Source organism: Biomphalaria glabrata, chromosome 7 (genome assembly GCF_947242115.1).
Source record: "Biomphalaria glabrata chromosome 7, xgBioGlab47.1, whole genome shotgun sequence".
NCBI classification, from domain to species: domain Eukaryota; kingdom Metazoa; phylum Mollusca; class Gastropoda; family Planorbidae; genus Biomphalaria; species Biomphalaria glabrata.
In genome coordinates this window covers 5815461-5838189 of record NC_074717.1, presented here as the reverse complement: position 1 = coordinate 5838189, position 22729 = coordinate 5815461, and the positions used below count along the sequence as shown (strand labels likewise).

Genomic DNA, 22729 nt, shown 5'->3' with positions numbered 1-22729 from the left:
TGGACTCATGGGTGCCCTAAAAATCCCGAAATTCAAAATCCCAATCTTCACTGAGATTCAAACCTACGACCCCAGGTTCGGAAGCCAAGCACTTAACCACTCAGCCACTGTGCCCCATTCATCCATTTATACATACACCCTACATTTAATTATATATATTAAGATGCACAAGCTTTCTTTAACATTACACATTTTGTATATTTAGGAGACATTATGTCTTTAACATTACAAAAGAGATGCTTTCGTAGCTTGTTCTTATAGTAAGAGCTATTTCAAAATCTGATTTTTCTGTTTTAGCTTTCTTAACTAAAGAAAAAAAAGATCTTATTCATGAAAAAAAATCTTATTCATAGATTTCCGTCAGTGCTGGGTTTACTATAGGCAGTATAAGCTATAGCTGAAGGCCTCCACTTGTCAGGGGGCCCCCTAAATATTGTTTAGAAACAAAAGATGAATATAAATTCCCTTAATCTTATGACAAAGGCCTGCATATCTCAAGCTTATCTCAACTCAGTCTGTCTGTCTATCTCAACTCATTCTGTCTGTCTGGTAAAAAGTTTGTACACCTTATTTCTCCCACATTCATTCTGGGATCAAGCTGAAACTTTGCACAATTATTCATTGGCTATACAAGAATTAATAAAAAATATTTAATCAGTCAATTAATTACTGGTAATTAATTATTTTGTTTTATATTGAATAAGGGAAATACCTTTTACACTATTGAGACATATAGTTGTAAGTGGAGCTTTGTTTATTTAAAAACTTTTTTTTTGTACATTTTGCTTTTTTTTTTCAAAAGACAATTGCTAATTCTTTTTCTACAGAGAAGATATACACATGCAAAAAGACAGTTTTTGAATTAACTTTCAGTAATTGTGACATAACTTGGCAAAGATGTATTCTCTTTTTTTCAATTACAGACTATTAGGGTCGGTGAGTCAGCCATAATAAAAGTGAATACGTCCCTTCCCTCATATTTTGACTCTACTTTAGCTTATCTGGTAAGTGCAATTACATGCTGGTAAGAATGAAAGGATGGCTGTGTGGTCGTGCGGTTTGTGCGCTGTACTGTCGTTCTGATTTATTGATGCTCTCGGGTTCAAACCTTGCTGGCTCCCATCCCCCGTCATCCTGTGTGAGGTTTGGACTAGGAAGTAAATGATCTTCAACTCTGAAGGAACATCCGAAACATTTAAAACATTTTACAAACTTCATCAAAGTGAGAATAATCTTTTTCATATGAGCTCAATGTTATGATCTCGTTTAGTGTTCCCAAGGATATGTACTTTTTTTTATTACATTTAAGACAATGATCTAGTTCAGTGTTCCCAAGGATATGTACTATTACAGTACATTTAAGACAATGATCTATTTCAGTGTTCCCAAGGATATGTACTTTTTTTTATTACATTTAAGACAATGATCTAGTTCAGTGTTCCCAAGGATATGTACTATTACAGTACATTTAAGACAATGATCTATTTCATATAGATATATGATATATATTTCATATATTAGGGATTATAAAATGACAGATTTGTGAAAGTTATGGTAATTTATGCAACTACAGCTTACTATTGATAATCCAACACTTATATCCAAACACACTCAGTAATCCGTCGAGCTGCAGAAGCAACTTCATGTAAATTATAATTATTTAATTAAGAAATTTTCTCTCTACAATCAATAGAGATTTTCTATTAGTATTTTATTAATCTTAATATTTATAATTCTATTTCTGAATGATCCGCCCTTTACACTGAACCTGTTATTCCGTTATTTTTTCTCAGGTTATGAGCCAAGGAAATATTGTGAGTGCTGGACAGCTGAAAGACAACTCTTTTGTCATCACACCCACGTTAGAGTTTTGCCCCTTGAGTAGGCTACTTGTATACATGATTGCCGGTTCTGAATCGGAGAATGGAGAAGTTGTGCTGGATGCAGTGGATCTCACACTGACTGGCTGTTTCACCAAAGAGGTCAACAGTTATATTGCTTTAGAATAACCTAGAACAGGCAATCTCAGTACATTTCTTTTTTGGTCTATTATTTATTTTATAACCTTGAAAGCTTAAGAGATTATCTTACTGCATCATAAATTGGACTTATATATTGGACGTATATATTGGGGTTAAATTCTTTGAAGTACAGCTAATAATAATAATAATGTTAATACTACTTTTTAAGTTATCCCACTCTCCTCAGGTCCAATAACTGTCAAGATTCAACTGTATAAAAACATGCCAAGATATTCCTTTAACTCTTTCTCTCCTAACCAACGATACAAACGTTGATTCCATCAGAATGTGGTAAATAATTACGGAGAGAAAGAGTTAACACACGAAAATGAAAGTAGACCATGAAAATGGGGTTTAGCTGACACGTTCACAGCTCGTATAAAATACTGAAAAAATGGGTTTACCTGATTTGTTAAAAAAGTTTTGTTTTTCAATAGAGATAAATTTAGGAATTTTATTTTTAGGGCTTTCCAGTTGTGGGACATTAACCATACACTATGGTCTCTGCCATCATCTAAGGAACATTTATGCCAAGTAAAAAAATATCAAGATTGGTCAAAAGGTTTTAGATTTCTGTGCGAGGCATACATACTCATTACATTCTACTTTATATATTAGAAGATATGATTATTCCTCGGGACAAATTGCTTTGTGCTAAAGAGTTTAATTGAGGGGGGGGGGTATACTTTGACTTAGATTTGGAAAGGGGAGGGGGCAGATTTAACAGTTTGAGCAGAAATCATTCTTGTATTATTAAAGAAATTATAACAAGCAATGACAAGTTTTACTTGTTGATTCAGGTGAAAGTTGAGTTTGAGGCATCAGAGACAAGAACTGGCACTGAGGTGGAGATGAAGGTGGATGTCTCCCGACTAGATGGCTCCAATGAAATGCCAGGCCAGCATGACGTCTTCTACCTGGCCGTAGATCAGAGCATCGTGCTGTTGCAGGGAAGCACTGACCTAAACACGGATAAGGTGAGGCAAAGCATTTTCATTGCACACTTCTAGAACTTGAACTTGTGAGATTAATTTTTGAAGGACTTTTTTTTTGGGTCTTGATTCTTAGGTTGTGTCTGGCCTGTCCAGTTTTGACAAGGTGGATGAATCAGTGACCTTGTCCTCAGCGGCAGCTTATTTTGAGGTAAAAAAAAACATGGTTTACTCTGAAACAGTGACCTAATAGTCTATGTCTATCGACTAATTCTGGGGTGCTTCTGAAAGAGTGACCTAACATTGCTGTGCGTCTAGGAAGAATCTAGAATCTTACAACCTTCAATCTAGTTTTGATTGCAAAGAAAAATCTGACATAACATTGTATGCTAGGTATTAATACAATTAAATGTTCCTGTGGCCCATTACTGAAAATGAGGCTAGAAAAAAATTGTATGAAAAGAGCAGGCTGTTAAGTTATCTAGAAAAAAACAACTTATATAGCAACAATGTCATAGAGCAGTTTGAGGCATGGGTATCTTTTTTGAATTGAATTTAAAGTGGTGTGCCTGTAAAAGAATGAGTAATTTGTATTCTAATGTTAGAATCAAATGAGATAATTGCAGAACAATGAGAGAGGCATTAACAGTATCTGGTGAGGGGATGAATTTATCAAGGTCTACTGAGATGATTGATAGTCCAATTTAACAGGGTCTACTAAGATGATTGATAGTACTGTTTAACAAGGTCTACTAAGATGATTGATAGTACTGTTTAACAGGGTCTACTAAGATGATTGATAGTACTGTTTAACAGGGTCTACTAAGATGATTGATAGTGCTGTTTAACAGGGTCTACTAAGATGATTGATAGTGCTGTTTAACAGGGTCTACTAAGATGATTGATAGTGCTGTTTAACAGGGTCTACTAAGATGATTGATAGTGCTGTTTAACAGGGTCTACTAAGATGATTGATAGTACTGTTTAACAGGGTCTACTAAGATGACTGATAGTACTGTTTAACAGGGTCTACTGAGATGATTGATAATCCAGCTTAACAGGTCTACTAAGATGATTGATAGTACTGTTTAACAGGGTCTACTAAGATGATTGATAGTCCAATTTATCAGGGTCTAGTGAGGTGATCGTCTTAAATTGTTTTTGTTTGACATGTTTTGGATGTTCCTTTAGGTTTAAAATTCCAATCCCAGACCCACCCTGCAGAATGGGTTTGAACACAGGACCATTGGGACATCAGTCCAGAGTGCATACCATCTAGTGAAGTAACGTCTGTATTATATAAGATAAGATAGGTGTCCAGTAGATGACAGAACAGGGTGTAGTGAGGTGATGGATAGGTGATTTATAGATAGATAGATGAGGTTGTTGAGGGATACATATATGTGGTCTGGTAAGGTAATTAAAAGTTGAATGGTTATTTTGTCCATCTTTGTCTTACCAAAGTTACTTTAAAATTCTGTTTATTTATGACTTTCATCCTCTACTACAGATTCTTATGCTTCATTTTCTTCTTGTTTTTTTGTGCAGTCATTTAGAGTTCTGTCTAGGTTGTGTTTTTTTATATGCCCACCAAATAGTTATTGTATTTTATTTTTTGTTGGGTAGAAAAAGATATCAAAACTGGGGTGGAAAAAAAAAATCAATTTAAGGCCTAAAGCACCTGAATTATTTGATCTTTCTTGTTTAAAATGTCTTTTTCTTTAGAAGTACTCTTTGATTCCTTCTGAGCTTTACCAGCACAGGTTTGCTTATTATCATGAATTTTTTGAGTATGAGTACATGGATGATGAAGGCTCTGGAGAAGAAATTTGTGAGTGATCTGAGGAAAATATTTTGGTGTCTACTTACAGGATGGCCTTGTCCAATTTGTTATGTGAAACCCAGTGTCTCTTACAGTTTATCTTTGACAATGCTTTCTATTTATCCTTAACCTTGTATGGTTGTCAGCTTCAAAGCAAGTTCTCTTTGTGTCTTATAATTAACAGCATGGCGTCTGTGGATGATGTGCACTAGATAATTCATATCTCCAGCCCTTTTCTTTGTCTTAACATTTTGATCATTACAAATAGATCCTGAGGAATTCCTATTTCTATAATTAATAATAAGGCTTGTATTTGAGCCCAAAGATGAATGAGGAATGCAGTATTTCCCGTGGCCATGCAGCCCCATCTGTGACCTATATATTTTGCCACATCCGGAGAAAGCATAACCATTGTCTGCCGGTGGTCAATTAAGATTTTCTTTTCACCGTCTGCATCTGTCCTCCGCAGCTGATTTTCTTTTGGTCTCAAAGGTGTATCCCGCGGCCTTTGTGAGTGACTTCCAGCTGTCTGGTTCTGAAGCTGCAATCATTACCCCCCAGATGTCACGATCACCGGATGTGTGACGTCATAGGTTTCTCCAGCTCGTGGGTTTTTTCCAGCGCGTGAATTAAATCCTAAGTTTATTTTACCCTAGATTAGGTTTATTTAAATTGATACGTGACACCTAAGCTGTTATTTAAAGCATTTCCATGGGGCATGTCTGTTACGTTGACCACATTTTAGCTCACCAAAAAAAGTCTGTTTTTGGCATATGTTTGCCCCCCATACGGGATACTTGCCGTAACTGTGGGGCCATAAGAAGTCCCTCTATACTGTTTCTATAGCAGGTGGCTAATTAGAGAAACTCATTTGCCCAGCGTAACTGTGGGGCCCTCTATACTGTTTCTATAGCAGGTGGCTAATTAGAGAAACTCATTTGCCCAGCGTAACTGTGGGGCCCTCTATACTGTTTCTATAGCAGGGGGCTAATTAGAGAAACTCATTTGCCCAGTGTAACTGTGGGGCCCTCTATACTGTTTCTATAGCAGGTGGCTAATTCGAGAAACTTGTTGACTGGAGAACTTGATCACAGTGTCCATGATGTTATCTCTGACGCTATGAGGGGGAGAGTGACTGCAGAACTGAATCAAATATTACTCTGCTAGTTTGATTAACTGTTTCTGGGAAAGAAGTGTCAAGTTTATCTGTGTCTTATTTTGATGTCAGACTTCTGGTGTGTTTTCTGCTAAAAAAAGACTGCTGCTTACTGCTATATGGCTTTTATACAACAAAGTTTATTTGTTCTCTATATGAAAATCTGTGCTTTGTATTACTGAAAAGCCTTTGATTGTCAGTAGTTCTTGTGTTTGCCTTGCAGTGGTTCACTCAGGAGTTAGCCATGTTGTGGTTGAACACTCAGGGTTAAGCCATGCATTGGTTGTTCACTCATGCGTTTGCCATTCAATGGTTAAAATCTTGGGTAACCAGGCAGAGGTTGAACACTCAGGGGTTAGCCATGTAGTGGTTGAACACTCAGTAGTTGGTGAGCTGGCCATGCAATGGTTGATCACTCAGTCCTTGTTTCATTGGAAATCATACTTTGTCAAACTATTATTTATATACATTTTATCCTCTTATAAACTACAGATGTCACTTCAAAAAAGAAGATTACGTCCTTTGTAAGCTTGTCACCTACTTAAGTCCCTGCCAACTCTATATTCACCAGATGATCCATTGAAAGAGTATTGTAGATTTGACAAAGTCAGCTGTAGTTTTAACTTCCCAGACAAAATAGTACCAACAAAGTAGCCTTGAAAAGATATTTTTCAATAATTTTGCAAGAAATACTATAGATATCTTAAAATATTAAAAAAGCCAATATTTTTTTTAGTTTAATTTTATCATTATTTTAAAATCATTTTGCAGGAACACTTAAGATAACTTAAAATATAAATATGCAAACATTATGCAATAATTATAATTAGCTAAAATGAAGAATTTCAAAATAGATCATTTGTTTAAATTCCAAAAGTGCACTTCAAAAAAACTCAAAGATACTTCCATACTTGTCTGATTAACACAACACGCTCACACATTTTCACTAAGTTAAATTGTATGCAATGTCACATAGAAACTCAGTGGCTTGTTTCCCTACTTTGGCAATATAGCTGCAAGTTGTCTGTTAAGTTTTAGGTACTTTGTCTTGCTTGTAGCCTTACATTTTTCTCCAGCATTGTACATCAGAATCTTGTTCTTAGTGTTCTCCTGTTCTCTGAGGAAGTGAGCATTAAACTTGTAGACATTAAAGCATGGTGCCATACCTCCACTGAATTGTTAGTTAAAGGTAGATTGTCCTGTGTCTGGTCTCTAACATTCCATAATGCTATCATAAATCTTAGAGTCACTTTCTGGCGTCATCCACTGAATTGTTAGTTAACTCTTTAAGTCCGAATTTTTTTTATCGAAAAAATGGAGTTTTCCAGAACAAACACAAATTTTCAAGGGGGGTTGAGCTACTAAAACAAATATAACTTTTTTATTTTATTAAATAATTTAGCATATATGATTTTATTTTAAAGGAAAATGAATGAGCTACAAAAGTAAAGTAAATCAAATAAATTATTCAAACAAAAAATTGTTTTCATTAATTTTAAACTGAGTATGGAAAAAGAAAATATTTTTAAATTCATTAAAAAATTGATATACTGAAAGATTTAACTTTTTAATTAAACATTTAGTCTATAAATATTTAGAAAATCACAATACTAAATACATTTAAACACTTTCATAAAAGATGATGAAATGCACTACGAAATTGTATTATTTACATTTTTCGGGTCTTGGGAAATAAAGTAAACAAGGGGAACCATTAACATAATGTTTTTTTGTTTTTTTTAAGTGTTGGTACTTCATCGAATTTACTATCAAAAGAAAGAACAATCACTCCCACATCCAGGAAGTCAAAAAAAAAAAAAAAAAAGAGAGAAACAAAAAGTTTAACATAAAAAAGAGAGTGAAATAAATATTATAAACCAAGTTACTCACTGAGAGTAACGCCGCACTCACCACGGCTAGCGAAGTTACTCGCTGAGAGTAACGCTGCACTGAAAGAGTTAAAGGTAGATTGTCCTGTGTCTGACCTCTAACATTCCATAATGCTATCAGAAATCTTAGAGTCACTTTGTGGCATCATCTCTGGTGACCAATATAGTTGTACTTCCAAAAATCATAAGATTCCCTACAACATCTGGCCGAGCATCAATCAGTTCTTCAAAGGCAGTATTTACAGATAAAAAATGTGATCCCCAGCTTAACAAATTCTGTACTCCTAAAAGTTAGCCAATGTTGAGACACCCTGATGTGATCAAAAAGATAATCAAGATTTCTGATTATACTTTAAAACACATGTGTAGCACACACATTATCATAAGCCTAACCTTTGAACCACAAACATATTTTTAGCAAACTATGTATTTTAAAACATTGGTGAAAATGGAGAATGAGATTAAATTTTAAAGTGCTCTCTTTCTCTGCAAATATGGCCTACTTTTAGATCTATTAATATTGAAGAAGATAGGGACATCAGTGAAAAATGCTGCCCAGGACCTTCACTTACTCAAATCCAGTACTTTTATACACATATTTAATTCCACGCTATTTTGTTGTGAAATTTTGCACTTATTTGTTGGCACTATTTTGTCGAGTCACCATACATTTTAATGACTGTGTGCAAATGAATATATAATAAATAGATAATGAACAACGAGATTTTTATTTCTATACTAAATCTCCTTCCATCCATTCATCACCAGCATCACAAATTGCTTTATCTGACTGATGCTAGGGTTTGGAGCAGAAAAGAGTTCGTTCACAGAAAGATTAATGTTCCAAATGTTTTCATGGAAAAATCTTTTGTTAAAATTGAAGATGGTTGGTTTTAGTGTTGTGTTTTTGTTGTTGTTGTTTTGCATGCTTGCAGCCAAGATTCTTTCCCTCCTTATGTATGTGTTGTCAAAAGTATATGTTGTGACTAAAAAACAAACAAACCCAGTTTCTCTACACAAGTTTATTAATTGACCAGGAAACTGTCGCAGAATGTTTTTGAAAGGTAATGCCTAGTTGGCTTCTTGTGTTATTGTGACAGTGAGACAGAGACTTCACAGAGGAAATGATAAGACAGCTTTCTTCTCCATTTTTTTTTTCATTTGTATTTAATGACAAATCCAATATAATAAAAATAATACGGCTTATCTTCGAGTCCGAAGATTAATGAGGAATGCATTATTTCCCATTGTTACGCAGCCCCTGCTGTGACCTGCATACTTTGCCACATCCAGCTCAGGCATAACCATTGTCCGCCGGTGGTCGATTAGATTTTCTTTTCGCTGAATATGTCTGTCTTCGACAGTGGATTTTCTTTTGGTATCAAATGTGTATAAGTGACCTCCAGCTGTCTCATTCTAAAGCCGCATGCAACCGGTGCTCTCTTCTATGTCAGTTAAAGCAAGTTGATGCCTAAGCTGGTCTTTAAAGTGTTTTAGTGGGGCACCTCTGTTATGTCAACTACATTTCAACTCGCCAAAAAAAGACTACTTTTAGCATAGGTTTGTCCCCCATATGGGATACGTGCACTGCCCAGTGTAACTGTTGGACCTTAAGAAGTCCCTCTATACTGTCCAGCATTAGCAAGGACATCTCTGTTTGTAGTGCTGTCTTTCCAATGTATGTATTTAATATATTGATTAAATATTGAGCCTTGTTTTCTAAAGCTAATTAGATTTCTATGTATTTCTATAGAGTCCCATGAGTTGTTGGTTTAAATTTTCTACCTTCTTGTCATGAATAGGCTGTTTGTTAAATTTGTCAAACATTAGGGTGTTGGTTTGAATTTGTTATGTTATGTCAAACCTTAGGCTGTTGGCTGATTTTGTCCCATCTTGTCAACAGGAGATTGTTTGAGTTTGTCACAAGTGAAACAAAAGGTTTTCAGTTCAATTTTGTCCCATCTTGTCAACAATAGGTTATAGGTCTGAGTTTGGTTCATCTTATCAGCAATAGGTTGTAAGTCTGAGTTTGGTTCATCATCTGCCCATTTCAGTCAGCTTTTATCCATAAGAACTTTTAAAAGCACAGAGCCTTTGCTGTGTTGACATGTGTGCTTATTTCTGTGTTATGATTCTGCCTAGTAACATTGTGACATCATTGTCTTGTGTTTCAACAGCATTGTCTTACTATTGATATGATTTTTGCTATTTTAATACACATTTTTTCTTCTGATTAAAATCTGTGTCAATAAAAAAAGTTAATAAGCTTGGTAAATAAATATTTAAATACTATTTATTTGATTCACTGAAATACCACATTCTCAGTGGTAAAGTGCTTGGCTTCCTAACCCATGGGTCCTGGGTTCGAATCCTGGTGAAGACATGGATTTTTAATTTCAGGATCTTTATGGCCCCTCTGAGTCCTCTTAGCTCTAATGGGTACCCGACATTTGTTGGGTAATAGTAAAGGCAGCTGGTCATTGTGCTGGCCACATAATGCCCTCAATAACTGTTGGCCACAGAAAAAGGTGACCTTACATCATTAGCCCTGAAGATTGCAAGGTCTGAAGGGGTACTTAATTAATTTTTTTTAACATTCTTTTGTATGTACCAATTAATTGCAAAGGATAATTAAAATGTTTTATATGTTTCGGATGTTCCTTCAGAGTTGAAGATAATTACTTCCTAGTCCAAACCTCCCGCATAACGACGGGGATGGGAGCGGGCAGGGTTTGAATCCAGGACCATCGATGAATCTGAACGACAGTCCAGCCTGCAAACCGCACTACCAGACAGCCATTATTAGCTATGTTTGCCTTAAGAAGTTCTGTGTTGAATTTCCCTATCTTATCCCTCTCAAAAGTTTCAGTAGGTTCTGACTCCTGCCTTGCTACACGCTGATAGGTAGCTAACATATAGACCCATGAATTCTAGTATTTCTTACCCATCACAAGCTCCACTGAAAAACAGGCCAGCATACAGTCTCAGACTATTCTTCCATTCTTTCAGTTCTATATCTAGTTGAAGATCTGTTCCTTATAGTCACTGTCTTGCTTTAATAGCTCACACACTGTTGTACATACAGTTACTTAATCTATTAAAATGAAAGGAAAGATTAATTGTGTTTATAAAGTGTCTACCATTGTGTGGGGTATACTATAAAAAAGTGTTATTCACAAGTTTAAACAAAGGAAAGATAAGACATGCTAGGAATATATTATGATTATTTATTTTATATTTATATATTGCCATCATAGTAGAAATTGACTGACAGCATATTGAGTTCTCATATATATAAATTCTTATCCTAAATATAAATTAGATTATAAAATAGATTTATAGCTAGCTTTTTGGTGTTACCAACATACTAAATTAGGAAGGCTTGATAAACTGTATGTTGTTTTTTTTTTAGGCATATGATAATTTTTGTCCACCATTTTAGCTGTGCTGAATTTCAATATGAAGGAAGCATTAGACTTTCACTCTATGACTTCGTGTGGTATTGAAAAACAAATGGGCAAAGTGGCAATAACGGGGATTTGGTAATGGAGATCAACTGCCATGCATTGAGATACTGTTACAATTATAGCTCAGTTATAAAGCTTATATCAACTCTGTCTGTCTGGTCAAACATTTGTACACGTTATTTCTCCGACACCCGAACCTGGATCAATCTGAAATTTTTGCACAATTATTTCTTTTGACTGACAACACAAGAATTAATTTTAAAAAATTAACCAATTAGTTTATTAATCATTGGTAATAAATTATTTTGTTGTGTATCTCAAACAGGGGAAAGAAATAGTACTTGACAGAAGTGGTGGCATAAGCTGAATTAGTCCCCTTTATATTAGTCTTAGTGAACACAAACATGAAATAGAGACAATTGATAACTATACAATTTTCCATGTTCATAGAATCTATGCTAGGGGCTTTGGCTTGAGAAGCCTGAGAAGGCTTAAGCCCACAAGTTCGAATTCAGATCGTTCCCTTTCTTTAAAAAAATACATTTAAAAAGCAATCACCCAGATACCCAGATTCTCCTTACCAAGTGGTCCAGACAAGTGATAGGATCATAGCGTATTGATAACGCTAAAAGCATGAAATTGCGCTAAACAAAAACAATAGGTAAAAACTATTTCTAATTGCACAGATTTATTATTGTTAGTCTACATCTATTACAGATTGAATGACATGAGTGATACAAAACTAATTGATACACTCTTACAAGCTTTTTTTTTTTAATTATTTTTTTTTTTATTTTGCTTGTTACTTAGTTGGCAAATGTGAAGTTCAATTTATCAACCTTGACCTTGTTTAGTTTAGTGTGAAACTCTCCACTATTATTCCTATCAGTAGATTTTGTCAAGCAGCATATGTAGTCCTTATATATTTATCCCTTGAGTTCTCTCATATATTTATCCCTTGAGTTCTCATATATTTATCCCTTGAGTTCTCTCATATATTTATCCCTTGAGTTCTCTCATATATTTATCCCTTGAGTCCTCATATATTTATCCCTTGAGTTCTCTCATATATTTATCCCTTGAGTTCTCATATATTTATCCCTTGAATTCTCATATATTTATCCCTTGAGTTCTCATATATTTATCCCTTGAGTTCTCATATATTAATCCCTTGAGTTTTCTCATATATTTATCCCTTGAGTTCTCATATATTAATCCCTTGAGTTCTCTCATATATTTATCTCTTGAGTTCTCATAAATGTATTCCTTGAGTTCTCATAAATTTATCCCGATCATATTGTGTTATTGTGTCTAATGTAGATATATGATAACTTATTCTCTGTTTATCAGCGCTATGATGTCTGCTATATGACCACTCTGAGCATGGCTAGTGATTACTTAGAGGTGTTTCTTCAGAAAGCTTTTGTGGCTGAGGCAGCCGATGGTGGGCCTAGATTAAAAAGTTGGTCTCTTTTAGTTTCTCTTGTTTAGAAGTAGCCAGGATAACCTTGCCAGTTTGTAGTGTTGCATGTGTATATGCGAGTCTTTATTTCAGTTAAACTCTCTGACCTGAACCTAATACTTAAACATTCAGAACATGTTGAAATGTTTGGTTCATTTATACCAGTGAAAGCAAGACTTCAGTTGCTCTGTTCAAGGCATACATTTATTGTCAAATGTCATTTTGTGTAATTGTTGAAAAAAATATAAAACAGAAGAACATTTTTTTTTATCATTTACTGCCATTTATTATTTTTGTGTGTATGTTACTATTAGTAATTTCAACTTCCAAGGTTGTATAGTTCAGAGGGTTTAAACTTTTTTTTTCTGATGTGCAGAAATCCTGAATGTTCCTTTTACAAACCTCATTTCAATCTGGCTTTTAAAATCTTCATTGGACTGTCAACATATACAATTTCCTAATATATTATATTATCCCTATCACTAGACTGTCAACATATACAATTTCCTAATATATTATATTATCCCTATCACTAGACTGTCAACATATACAATTTCCAAATATATTATATTATCCCTATCACTAGACTGTCAACATATACAATTTCCAAATATATTATATTATCCCTATCACTAGACTGTCAACATATACAATTTCCAAATATATTATATTATCCCTATCACTAGACTTTCAGCATATACAATTTCCAAATATATTATATTATCCCTATCACTAGACTTTCAGCATATACAATTTCCAAATATATTATATTATCCCTATCACTAGACTTTCAGCATATACAATTTCCAAATATATTATATTATCCCTATCACTAAACTTTCAGCATATACAATTTCCAAATATATTATATTATCCCTATCACTAGACTGTCAACATATACAATTTCCTAATATATTATATTATCCCTATCACTAGACTGTCAACATATACAATTTCCAAATATATTATATTATCCCTATCATTAGACTGTCAACATATACAATTTCCTAATATATTTTATTATCCCTATCACTAGACTGTCAACATATACAATTTCCAAATATATTATATTATCCCTATCATTAGACTGTCGGACTGATTTTTTATTTTTATTTTGTTTATTTTAGGTGAGATTTTAATACTAAACAATCACTTGGCCCAGCACAGCCCAGAGGGTTTTGAGTTTAAAACCCCTACCAGGGGGTTTAGCAGTTAAATCTCTCTCTTCTAAAAAACAAAACAAAACAAAAAATGTAAACGAAAATCCCCAAATTCCAAGAGCACAGTTAAGGAAGATTTTGATTTTAAAACCCCCTCCAAAATTTTCGATAAAACCCTCTCTTCAATATAAAAAAAAGCAAATTACAAACTCAAAATTCTATGAGCGTAGCCAAAGGGGTTTTGAGCTTAAACTCCCCTTCAGCGAGGTTGAAGCTAACAAATATGTCTTTCAATATAAAAAAAAACAAATTACGCACTCAAAATGCTATGAGCGTAGCCAAAGGGAGTTTTGAGTTTAAACCCCCCTTCAGAGGGGTTTGATGCTAAAAAATACCTCTTCAATATAAAAATAAAAGCAAATTACACACTGAAATTCTTTAAATGTAGCCAAGCCAATGGGGGGTTTTGAGCGAAATCCCCCTACAGAGAGTTTTGAGGTTGAAAACCTCTATCTTCAATATTAATTTAAAGCAAACTATGACCGTAGCTAAATGGCGTTTTGAATTAAAAAAAAAAACAAAAAAACTCCAGAGATTTTTTATTTTCAAATCCCCGAACAGATGATTTTGATGATAAAACTTCCCTTTTCGATATAAAAACTAAAGCAATTTACAGTCACCTAATTCCAAGAGCATAGCCAAGAGAGGTTACACATTTGTACCGGTGGCTGAGCTCCATTAATAAAGTGCAGTGAATAGTCATCTGCCAAAATTGAAAAACACTAAATGTGTCTCAACAAAGATGGCTAAGACAGATTTTAGGAGTCAGTTATAGAGATCGGGTCTAAATCAAGCAAATCCTATCCCAAACTGGTAGTAAGGTTGTGAAAGAGCGTTGCATGAGGTTTGCAGGACATGTTCTCCAACAAAATGAATTACGCATAATAAGAGTTGTGTTGATATCCTAGTACAACTTGGCGCCATATTTCATGGAGGTCCTTAGAGCAGGTGAGAAGAGGCTTCAGACGTTGCCAGTGATATAATGGCGAGGGTCTAAGTCAGTAAGAATAGCACATTAGGTTTTTGAAATAAAACTTTTTAATAGCAGGACAATGCACTGTAGATACCTCAGAATATGCATTTTGTTGGCTTTCAATACTGGAAATAGTGCTTAGCGGTGAGGAGTCTACAATTTTTCCACTATCTCCAGGAAGAACATATTCTAGGGCACAATAAACGTCTTCCGTAAGAATGAAGGGTCAGAATGTAATAAAGATTAATTATGTAAACACACATACATACATATATATCCCCCCCCCCCTCCCCGGAAACAAAATCCTGGCTATGCCCATGCACTAGACTGTCAACATATACAATTTTAAATATATTTTTACATCAATAGATTCTGACTGTCAACTTATACTACTTTCAAGTATATTTCTTTCTTTTATTGGATTCTGACAGACAGCATGGTTTACGTTTGGTTTCTAAGGAGAGAAATAAGTTTTCCAGTTATCTTATCTTATAAAATACAGATGTTACTTCAAAAAAGAAGATGATTACGTCCTACTTGTTATGCATGTTAATCAATGACTTAAATTCTGCCAAGTCACTGGTTTTCCTGGCTAGCTCAGGCAACCCATTCCATGCCCTTATAGCACTAGGGAAGAAGGAGTATTTGTACACATTTTTCCTAGCATATGGAACAAGGAATGTGCCTTTATCTGAATATTGTATTAGGTTTTGTACTTGGAGATTATGGTTCAGTGTTTTATGTATAATTGCTACTTTACTTTTGAGTCTTCTATCCTGAAGGCTTTCTAAACTTAGTGAATTTACTGAAGGTGTTACTCTAGTTAAATGTGAATATTCGTTTGTTATGCTCTATTTTGTGTCTGTTCCAGTTTCTTAATGTTTTTTTGAGTTTAGGGGTCCCAAACAGAGGAAGCATATTCTATTATTGGCCTAACTAAAGTTAAATAGCATATTAGTTTTATGTTCTTATTTAATCTATAGAAATTTCTTTTAATAAACCCTAATGCTTTGTCTGATTTTATAATAGTCTCATCAATATGGGGATTCACTGACAGTTTTTCATTTATTATAAAACCTAGGTATTTTGCATTTTTAGTCTGTGCTACAGTTAAGTTGAGTCATTGATCAGTCAGTGTTTTGGGATACCATTGTACAGTGTTTAGTTGTTAGTAGGCCTATAGTGAATAAAGTAACATGCAACTGTTACTCTTGGATTCATCTTGTCATGTTCCTTGAGGTCATTGTGCCATTCTTCTTCAGTAGCTGTATCAAGAGGGAGTCGCGCAACAATGTTACATATTGGTTTAGAGGGTATTCATTCCCAGAATAATGAGTATACACTTTCTTTTTAGCTGCCCCCAAAATTGGAAAAGACGGAAAAGACGCTATTAGTTTTGTGTGAACTGTCTGTCCGACTGTCCTGTTTAGATCTCGTAAACTAGAAAAGATAGTGAAAATCCAACATCACAATATTTTAGACCATTCAAAGTTCTGATGCAACAGCTACTTTTTTCTTTTCTGAAAGCGAAAAATCTAATTTTTTAAATCACTTATGCAAGCAGTTTTTTCATAAAAATACACCCCTTTTACTACTATTAACTATTAAACACTCTTTATTAGGGGAGACAACCGTTTTTTCATATTTTTAACACATTTATGTAAGTTCTATTATTATAAATTCTATATTTGCACACAAACAGATGTTTACTATTATTTAAGAGAAAAAATCTATTTAGTACGGTATGCATTATAAGTTAGACATAATTTAAAACTCATAGTAATCTTGTAAACTGCATTTTCTTGTCCCATTTTTTTTTTAAATTACGGAAATGTTTTTTTTCTTGAGGATTCGAATAAGGGATTGAGCCTTTTCAAAACAATTACATCAGTTATAAAACTTCAGTTAGGCCAGGGGAGGCGCAGTAGCTGAGCGGTAAAGTGCTTGGCTTCTAAACCGGGGGGCCCGGGTTCGAATCCTGGTGAAGATTGGGATTTTCAACTATGGAATCTTTGGGCGCATCTGAGTCCACCCAGGTCTAATTGGTACCTGACATTAGTTGGGGAAAAGTAAAGACGGTTGGTCGCTGTGCTGGCTACATGACACCCTCATTAACCTAAGGCCACAAAAACAGATGAACTTTAAATCATCTGCCCTATAGACCACAATGTCTGAAAGGGAAACTAGTTTGGCCAGTTTCACATCTAACTTTACATTCACTTTCACCTATCATTTGATCTGCTGGACCCTTGGGGCACTACACAAGATCTGTCAACCTTCTTTCACCATTCTTATCTGTCATTGGTCTTTGATATGATTTCATTCAGATGTTCTTTCTGAAAATATTGAAGTCTGCCTGGGTGGACCACTTTGGGGGCAGATTTTGAGTTTGTGTTTCCACACAAACTGTCTTTGTAACCTTGTTTTTTCTTAACTCTGTTTGTTTATATTAATACTATTAAAAAATGAAATTTTTTGTTGGGATGTTTGCTGTTGGTCTATGATGGTTGCAATGGTCTATCAAAATACAGTTTGATGTTTAAAGTAAAGCCAATCATTAAATAAAAACATACTAAGTATTATTTGAACTCTGTCAAAGTAAACTCTTTCTGACCCGCAGTCACATTGAACATAAATGAAAAGCAGCATCAGGGACCAAGTTTTTAAATGACGAAAGTAGCTAATTAAATACGACAAAAATAAAGGATTGCGCCTACCAAGGCTCAAACCATTGACCCTGGAAAGGAAAACACAGCCTAGCAGTAACATTCTGCTATCGGAATATCCCAAAAACATTCTTCTGGTTCACAATCATTCGCCCATATGCAAATTACCAACCCAGTGGTCAAATGTCTCATGCCCCCAACTAACCCAGACCCCACCTCGCCATACCCGTGTTCAGTAATGATTTCAGCAGAGCCAACACAGACAGCCCTTAGGCATGTATTAGTCTTAGTCCCTGGTGCTGCTTTTCATTTATATTCAGTATATATTTATATATATATATATATTTATAATATATTCTGACTGACAGCATTTCCTGATAACATGTTTAGCCATTGTAAACACATTAATACTACAAAGAAATGTTCAGTGAAGTTTTAGCTAACTGATCACCTATTCTCTGTTTTATCAGCGCTATGATGTCTCCTATATGACCAATCTGAGCATGGCTAGGTATCTCCATGAGTTTCCAATACCTGTGAACGCTATCTTGGTCCAAGCCAATGATGCCCCTAGTCCTAAAAGTTAGTCACTTTTAGTTTCTCTAGAAGTAGCCAGGGTAACCTTTTTTTTTTTTTTTGTTAATTTTGTAGTATTCTCTGTGTGTACACATTCTCTATTTCAAACCAATCTTCACTATATAGAGTTTAGTCAATCTTCACTATATAGAGTCTAATCAATCTTCACTCTATAGAGTTAACCCTCTGATTGCTTTAAATGCACATACTCAGCACAAAACTTAAACAGTAGCATTTTAAAATGTTTATGATTGTAGTTCAGCTCATTTACACCAGTAAAAATTTAGTGTAGACAAATCTTGAGCTGCACTGTTTGGTGCATTAGTTCATCTAAACATATGTGACTTGTGTTAGTGTAGAATAAAATTGAAAACTATTTTAAAAAAATTAATCATTTTAATATCCAAGGTCAGTGCAAGCCACTTTTGTAAGTTCAGGCGGTGTCTGGTGTTTTTACAAAGCTTATATTAACTCTGTCTGTCTGTCTGGTAAAAAGTTTGAACATGTTTTTTCTCCCATTAACCAATCTCAGATAAAGCTGAAATTTTGCACAATTATTTATTAAACCTGGCTAGACATGAAACATTAAAAAAAAATAACCAATAAAATCATTAATAGTGACTTATAATATTATTTTGTTTGATATGGAAATATAGGGGAATAAATGCTACTTAGTGAGAGTTGTGGATGTATGTATGGATTTAATGCCTTTATTACCTTTTGACACGTTTTCTCTCCCACTTCCCATTCTTGGATCAAGTTGAAATTTTGCAGAATTATTCATAGTCCATCAATCCAAACATTAACCAATTATTTAATCATTTAGTACTATTTTATTAATTTTGTTTTATATAGTAGATAGTGAGCTAAACCCTTGTAAGTTTTAGTAGTTCTTTCCCTTAAATAAGCATATAAGTTTTTAATAAGTTTTCTTTTGTTCTATTGCTTGTGTTTCTGATGTGCTCAAATTTTTCCACTTAATTAAGTTCAGTTAATCAGACTTAACCTTTTTTTTAAAATTAACTCTGTCTTGTAGGCTAGCTAAAATTTGACTGTACCTTTTATGTATATTCTTAAGGGGAGGTATCCCTGAAAATCTTATTTTTGTTATTTCTGAAGCTAGGCCTTTGAAATTTGTTATGGTAACATATAATGATATTCTAAAATAAATAATGCTAAAAAAAAGTTTTTTGAATGATGGTTGCCATGGTAACGGCGGCCATATTGTTTATTGTATACAAATTAAAAGTCTGAATTTTGTAAAAACTATTGATCAGAAATACATGAAATTGAATTAAAAGATAAGAAAAAAGGATCCTCTAAATTGATACAATGTCAGAATTAAAGATTTAAGTATGTTAATTTTTTTTACAAATTTTTGAATTTTTAGTATTTTTTAGACCAAAAAAAAAACAGGATAAATATTAATTAAAAATTCTTTTTAAAAAAAAGTAAATAAAATATTGAAAAAAATCATTGTACGAGTAAATTTAATGATGTCCTTAAGAAGTGTTTCAAATTTCATCAAAATCTATCAAGTAGTTTAGGAGAAATTCCTAGTAAAGCACAATGACATATGCAAAAACTAACATTTTGAGAAAAATGAGTTTAAAGTATAAATTTTATTAAGATTTTGTCTCATAGACCTTACAAAAACATTTAAAAAACATGTTTTAGACACAGATTTAAGCAATAAAAATGATTGTAATGTAAAGAAAAATGATTGATCTACTTATGTATGTTATTAGTTAAAAATCGATATCCTAGACCTAAAACTCAATTTTCTCTAGGGATACCTAAACACTCACACTAATACATATATTTTAGTATAATTTTTGTTTTATTGTCATGTACTGTATTGCTTGCAGATGTGTCTATGTTTCTCACAATGTCCATACCATACACTTGATAATTCCAATTTACTGACACATATAGTTTATAATGTATATCTATAGTTTGTCCATTGAGTTTTCTTGTCCTCTGCAATTTTTGTTCCAGTTTTCACAGCGCGGCGTCAAGGTTTTCTATCATGTCTTTCCATTTGTTCTGTACAATAATGAGGAAACTCGTAAGCACTGTAGATAAAGATGCAGGAATCACCAGCAAGAGTACATGAGCAGATCTATGACATTTTGACAATGATATTGTCCCATAATGATAATAACTAATAATAAATACTACATCTTCAGTGAATCCAATATTAGAAAATCAATACTACATCTTCAGTGAATCCAATATTAGAAAATCAATACTACATCTTCAATGTATCCAATATTAGAAAATCAATACTACATCTTTAATGTATCCAATATTAGAAAATCAATACTACATCTTCAATGTATTCAGTATTAGAAAATCAATACTACATCTTTAATGTATTCAGTATTAGAAAATCAATACTACATCTTTAATGTATTCAATATTAGAAAATCAATACTACATCTTTAATGTATTCAGTATTAGAAAATCAATACTACATCTTTAATGTATTCAATATTAGAAAATCTATACTACATCTTCAATGTATCCAATATTAGAAAATCAATACTACATCTTTAATGTATCCAATATTAGAAAATCAATACTACATCTTTAATGTATCCAATATTAGAAAATCAATACTACATCTTCAATGAATTTAATTAGAAAATAATTTACTGTCTTCTCGCTTGATAATAAATGAAATAAACTCCTCTCAGGATAAAAAAAATAAAATCTTGTTCCTCTTCTTCACTCACTAAAATTGACCTTGAGTTGCAAAAACCCAAAACAGAAAACAACCTTAACTATTCCTCCCACTCAAGTGCCTCCCATCTTGCTCCATATTTATCAAGAGACTCAGAATTGACCACAAATCAGTGACACTAATTACAAATAGCATTGTATTTTCATCAATTAGTAATCAACTTGTTAACAGTCAAGAGAATTCAGTAGTCAAAAGTAAAAACTCTTCAAGTTGGCAGGGAGTGAAAAACTTGATTGTCCCCCCCCCCCCCCCCAATTCCCATGGTCTCAGTGGCTAAAATAGGGGTTTCTTAAGAATGTTTGTTTTTACATGTCTCAGATGTTCCTTTAGAATTGAATGTTATTACATCATAGCTCAAACCTCCCTACCATCGAGGCCACAGTTCAAAGGGCTTACCAAACCATCAGGCAGACTTCCTGCCATATTGTCAAAGTGTAGTTACAAATGAGCTGTCACAATAGCTGGCTTTGTACTATTGATGCACTGACTCATTCTCTTTATAAGCAATGACTCATTCTCTTTATAAGCACTGACTCATACTCTTATAAGCACTGACTTGTTCTCTTATAAGCACTGACTTGTTCTCTTATAAGCAATGACTCATTCTCTTTATAAGCACTGACTCATTTTCTTATAAGCACTAACTCGTTCTCTTATGAGTTCTGACTCGTACTCTTATAAGCACTGACTTGTTCTCTTATAAGCACTGACTCGTACTCTTATAAGCACTGACTCGTTCTCTTATAAGCACTGACTTGTTCTCTTATGAGTTCTGACTCGTACTCTTATAAGCACTGACTCATTCTCTTTATAAGCACTGACTCATACTCTTATAAGCACTGACTTGTTCTCTTATAAGCACTGACTTGTTCTCTTATAAGCACTGACTCATTCTCTTTATAAGCACTGACTCGTACTCTTATAAGCACTGACTCATACTCTTATAAGCACTGACTGGTTCTCTTATAAGCAATGACTCATTCTCTTTATAAGCACTGACTCATACTCTTATAAGCACTGACTCGTACTCTTATAAGCACTGACTGGTTCTCTTATAAGCAATGACTCATTCTCTTTATAAGCACTGACTCATACTCTTATAAGCACTGACTTGTTCTCTTATAAGCACTGACTTGTTCTCTTTTAAGCACTGACTTGTTCTCTTATAAGCTCTGACTTGTTCTCTGACTCATAAGCACTAAACAGCTGCTGTAAAAAAAAATATATATATATATATAATATATATGTTTTTTTTTCCATATTATTTTTCATTCTGTTTGTCTGTCCAGGGTACCTATTTGTCATTTTGTCACATCCTATGTCTTACTAACGTCTTAGAACTATACAACAAATTTGTTTTGACAACACAGCCATGACAAGGTGATTTTGTTTAGATTGAAATCATCATATTTTTTGTTACTTACACAATGTGGCTCTCCCACAAGTAGATCTCTGTTTAGAATTTAGTATTCCTGTACTACTATAGCCTGTTCTATATATATGGTCTATAATGCTGTGCTATCCACCCCCTCAATAACTCCTGCCCTTATGAAGTACATTTCTTTATTCCATATGCTAGGACAAATTTGCACAAGCCCTTCTTTCTTTTTAGACCATGGAATGGGTTGCCTAAAGTTACTAGTAAAACCAATGACTTAGCAAAGTTCGAGTCTCTAATTGCTGCTGTTGTGATAAGACTTTTATTGTGAACATGCATATCACAGAGGCATAGAAAAACTCCAGCCCTTGACAGAAGTAGTTGATCACAGATAATAATGGCTGTGTCTTAGATTAAAAAG

The 22729-nt window shown here is 33.9% G+C and overlaps 1 protein-coding gene across 11 annotated transcripts in view; it reads left to right on the top strand.

Annotated features, from left to right (window-relative positions):
* LOC106062566 (CD109 antigen-like) overlaps positions 1-22729 on the top strand; it is a 104325-nt gene that overhangs the window by 50015 nt on the left and 31581 nt on the right. For 7 of the 11 annotated variants that reach the window (XM_056034859.1, XM_056034868.1, XM_056034867.1 and 4 more), the window contains exons 14-17: positions 924-1004; positions 1794-1982; positions 2822-2998; positions 3090-3164. In XM_056034859.1, coding sequence (XP_055890834.1) covers positions 924-1004; positions 1794-1982; positions 2822-2998; positions 3090-3164 — 522 coding nt within the window. Of the gene's footprint in view, positions 1-923; positions 1005-1793; positions 1983-2821; positions 2999-3089; positions 3165-4678; positions 4785-8588; positions 8707-12637; positions 12750-18078; positions 18191-22729 lie in introns of all 11 variants that reach the window. The other 4 variants (XM_056034863.1, XM_056034864.1, XM_056034862.1 and 1 more) reach the window with 4 other exon arrangements.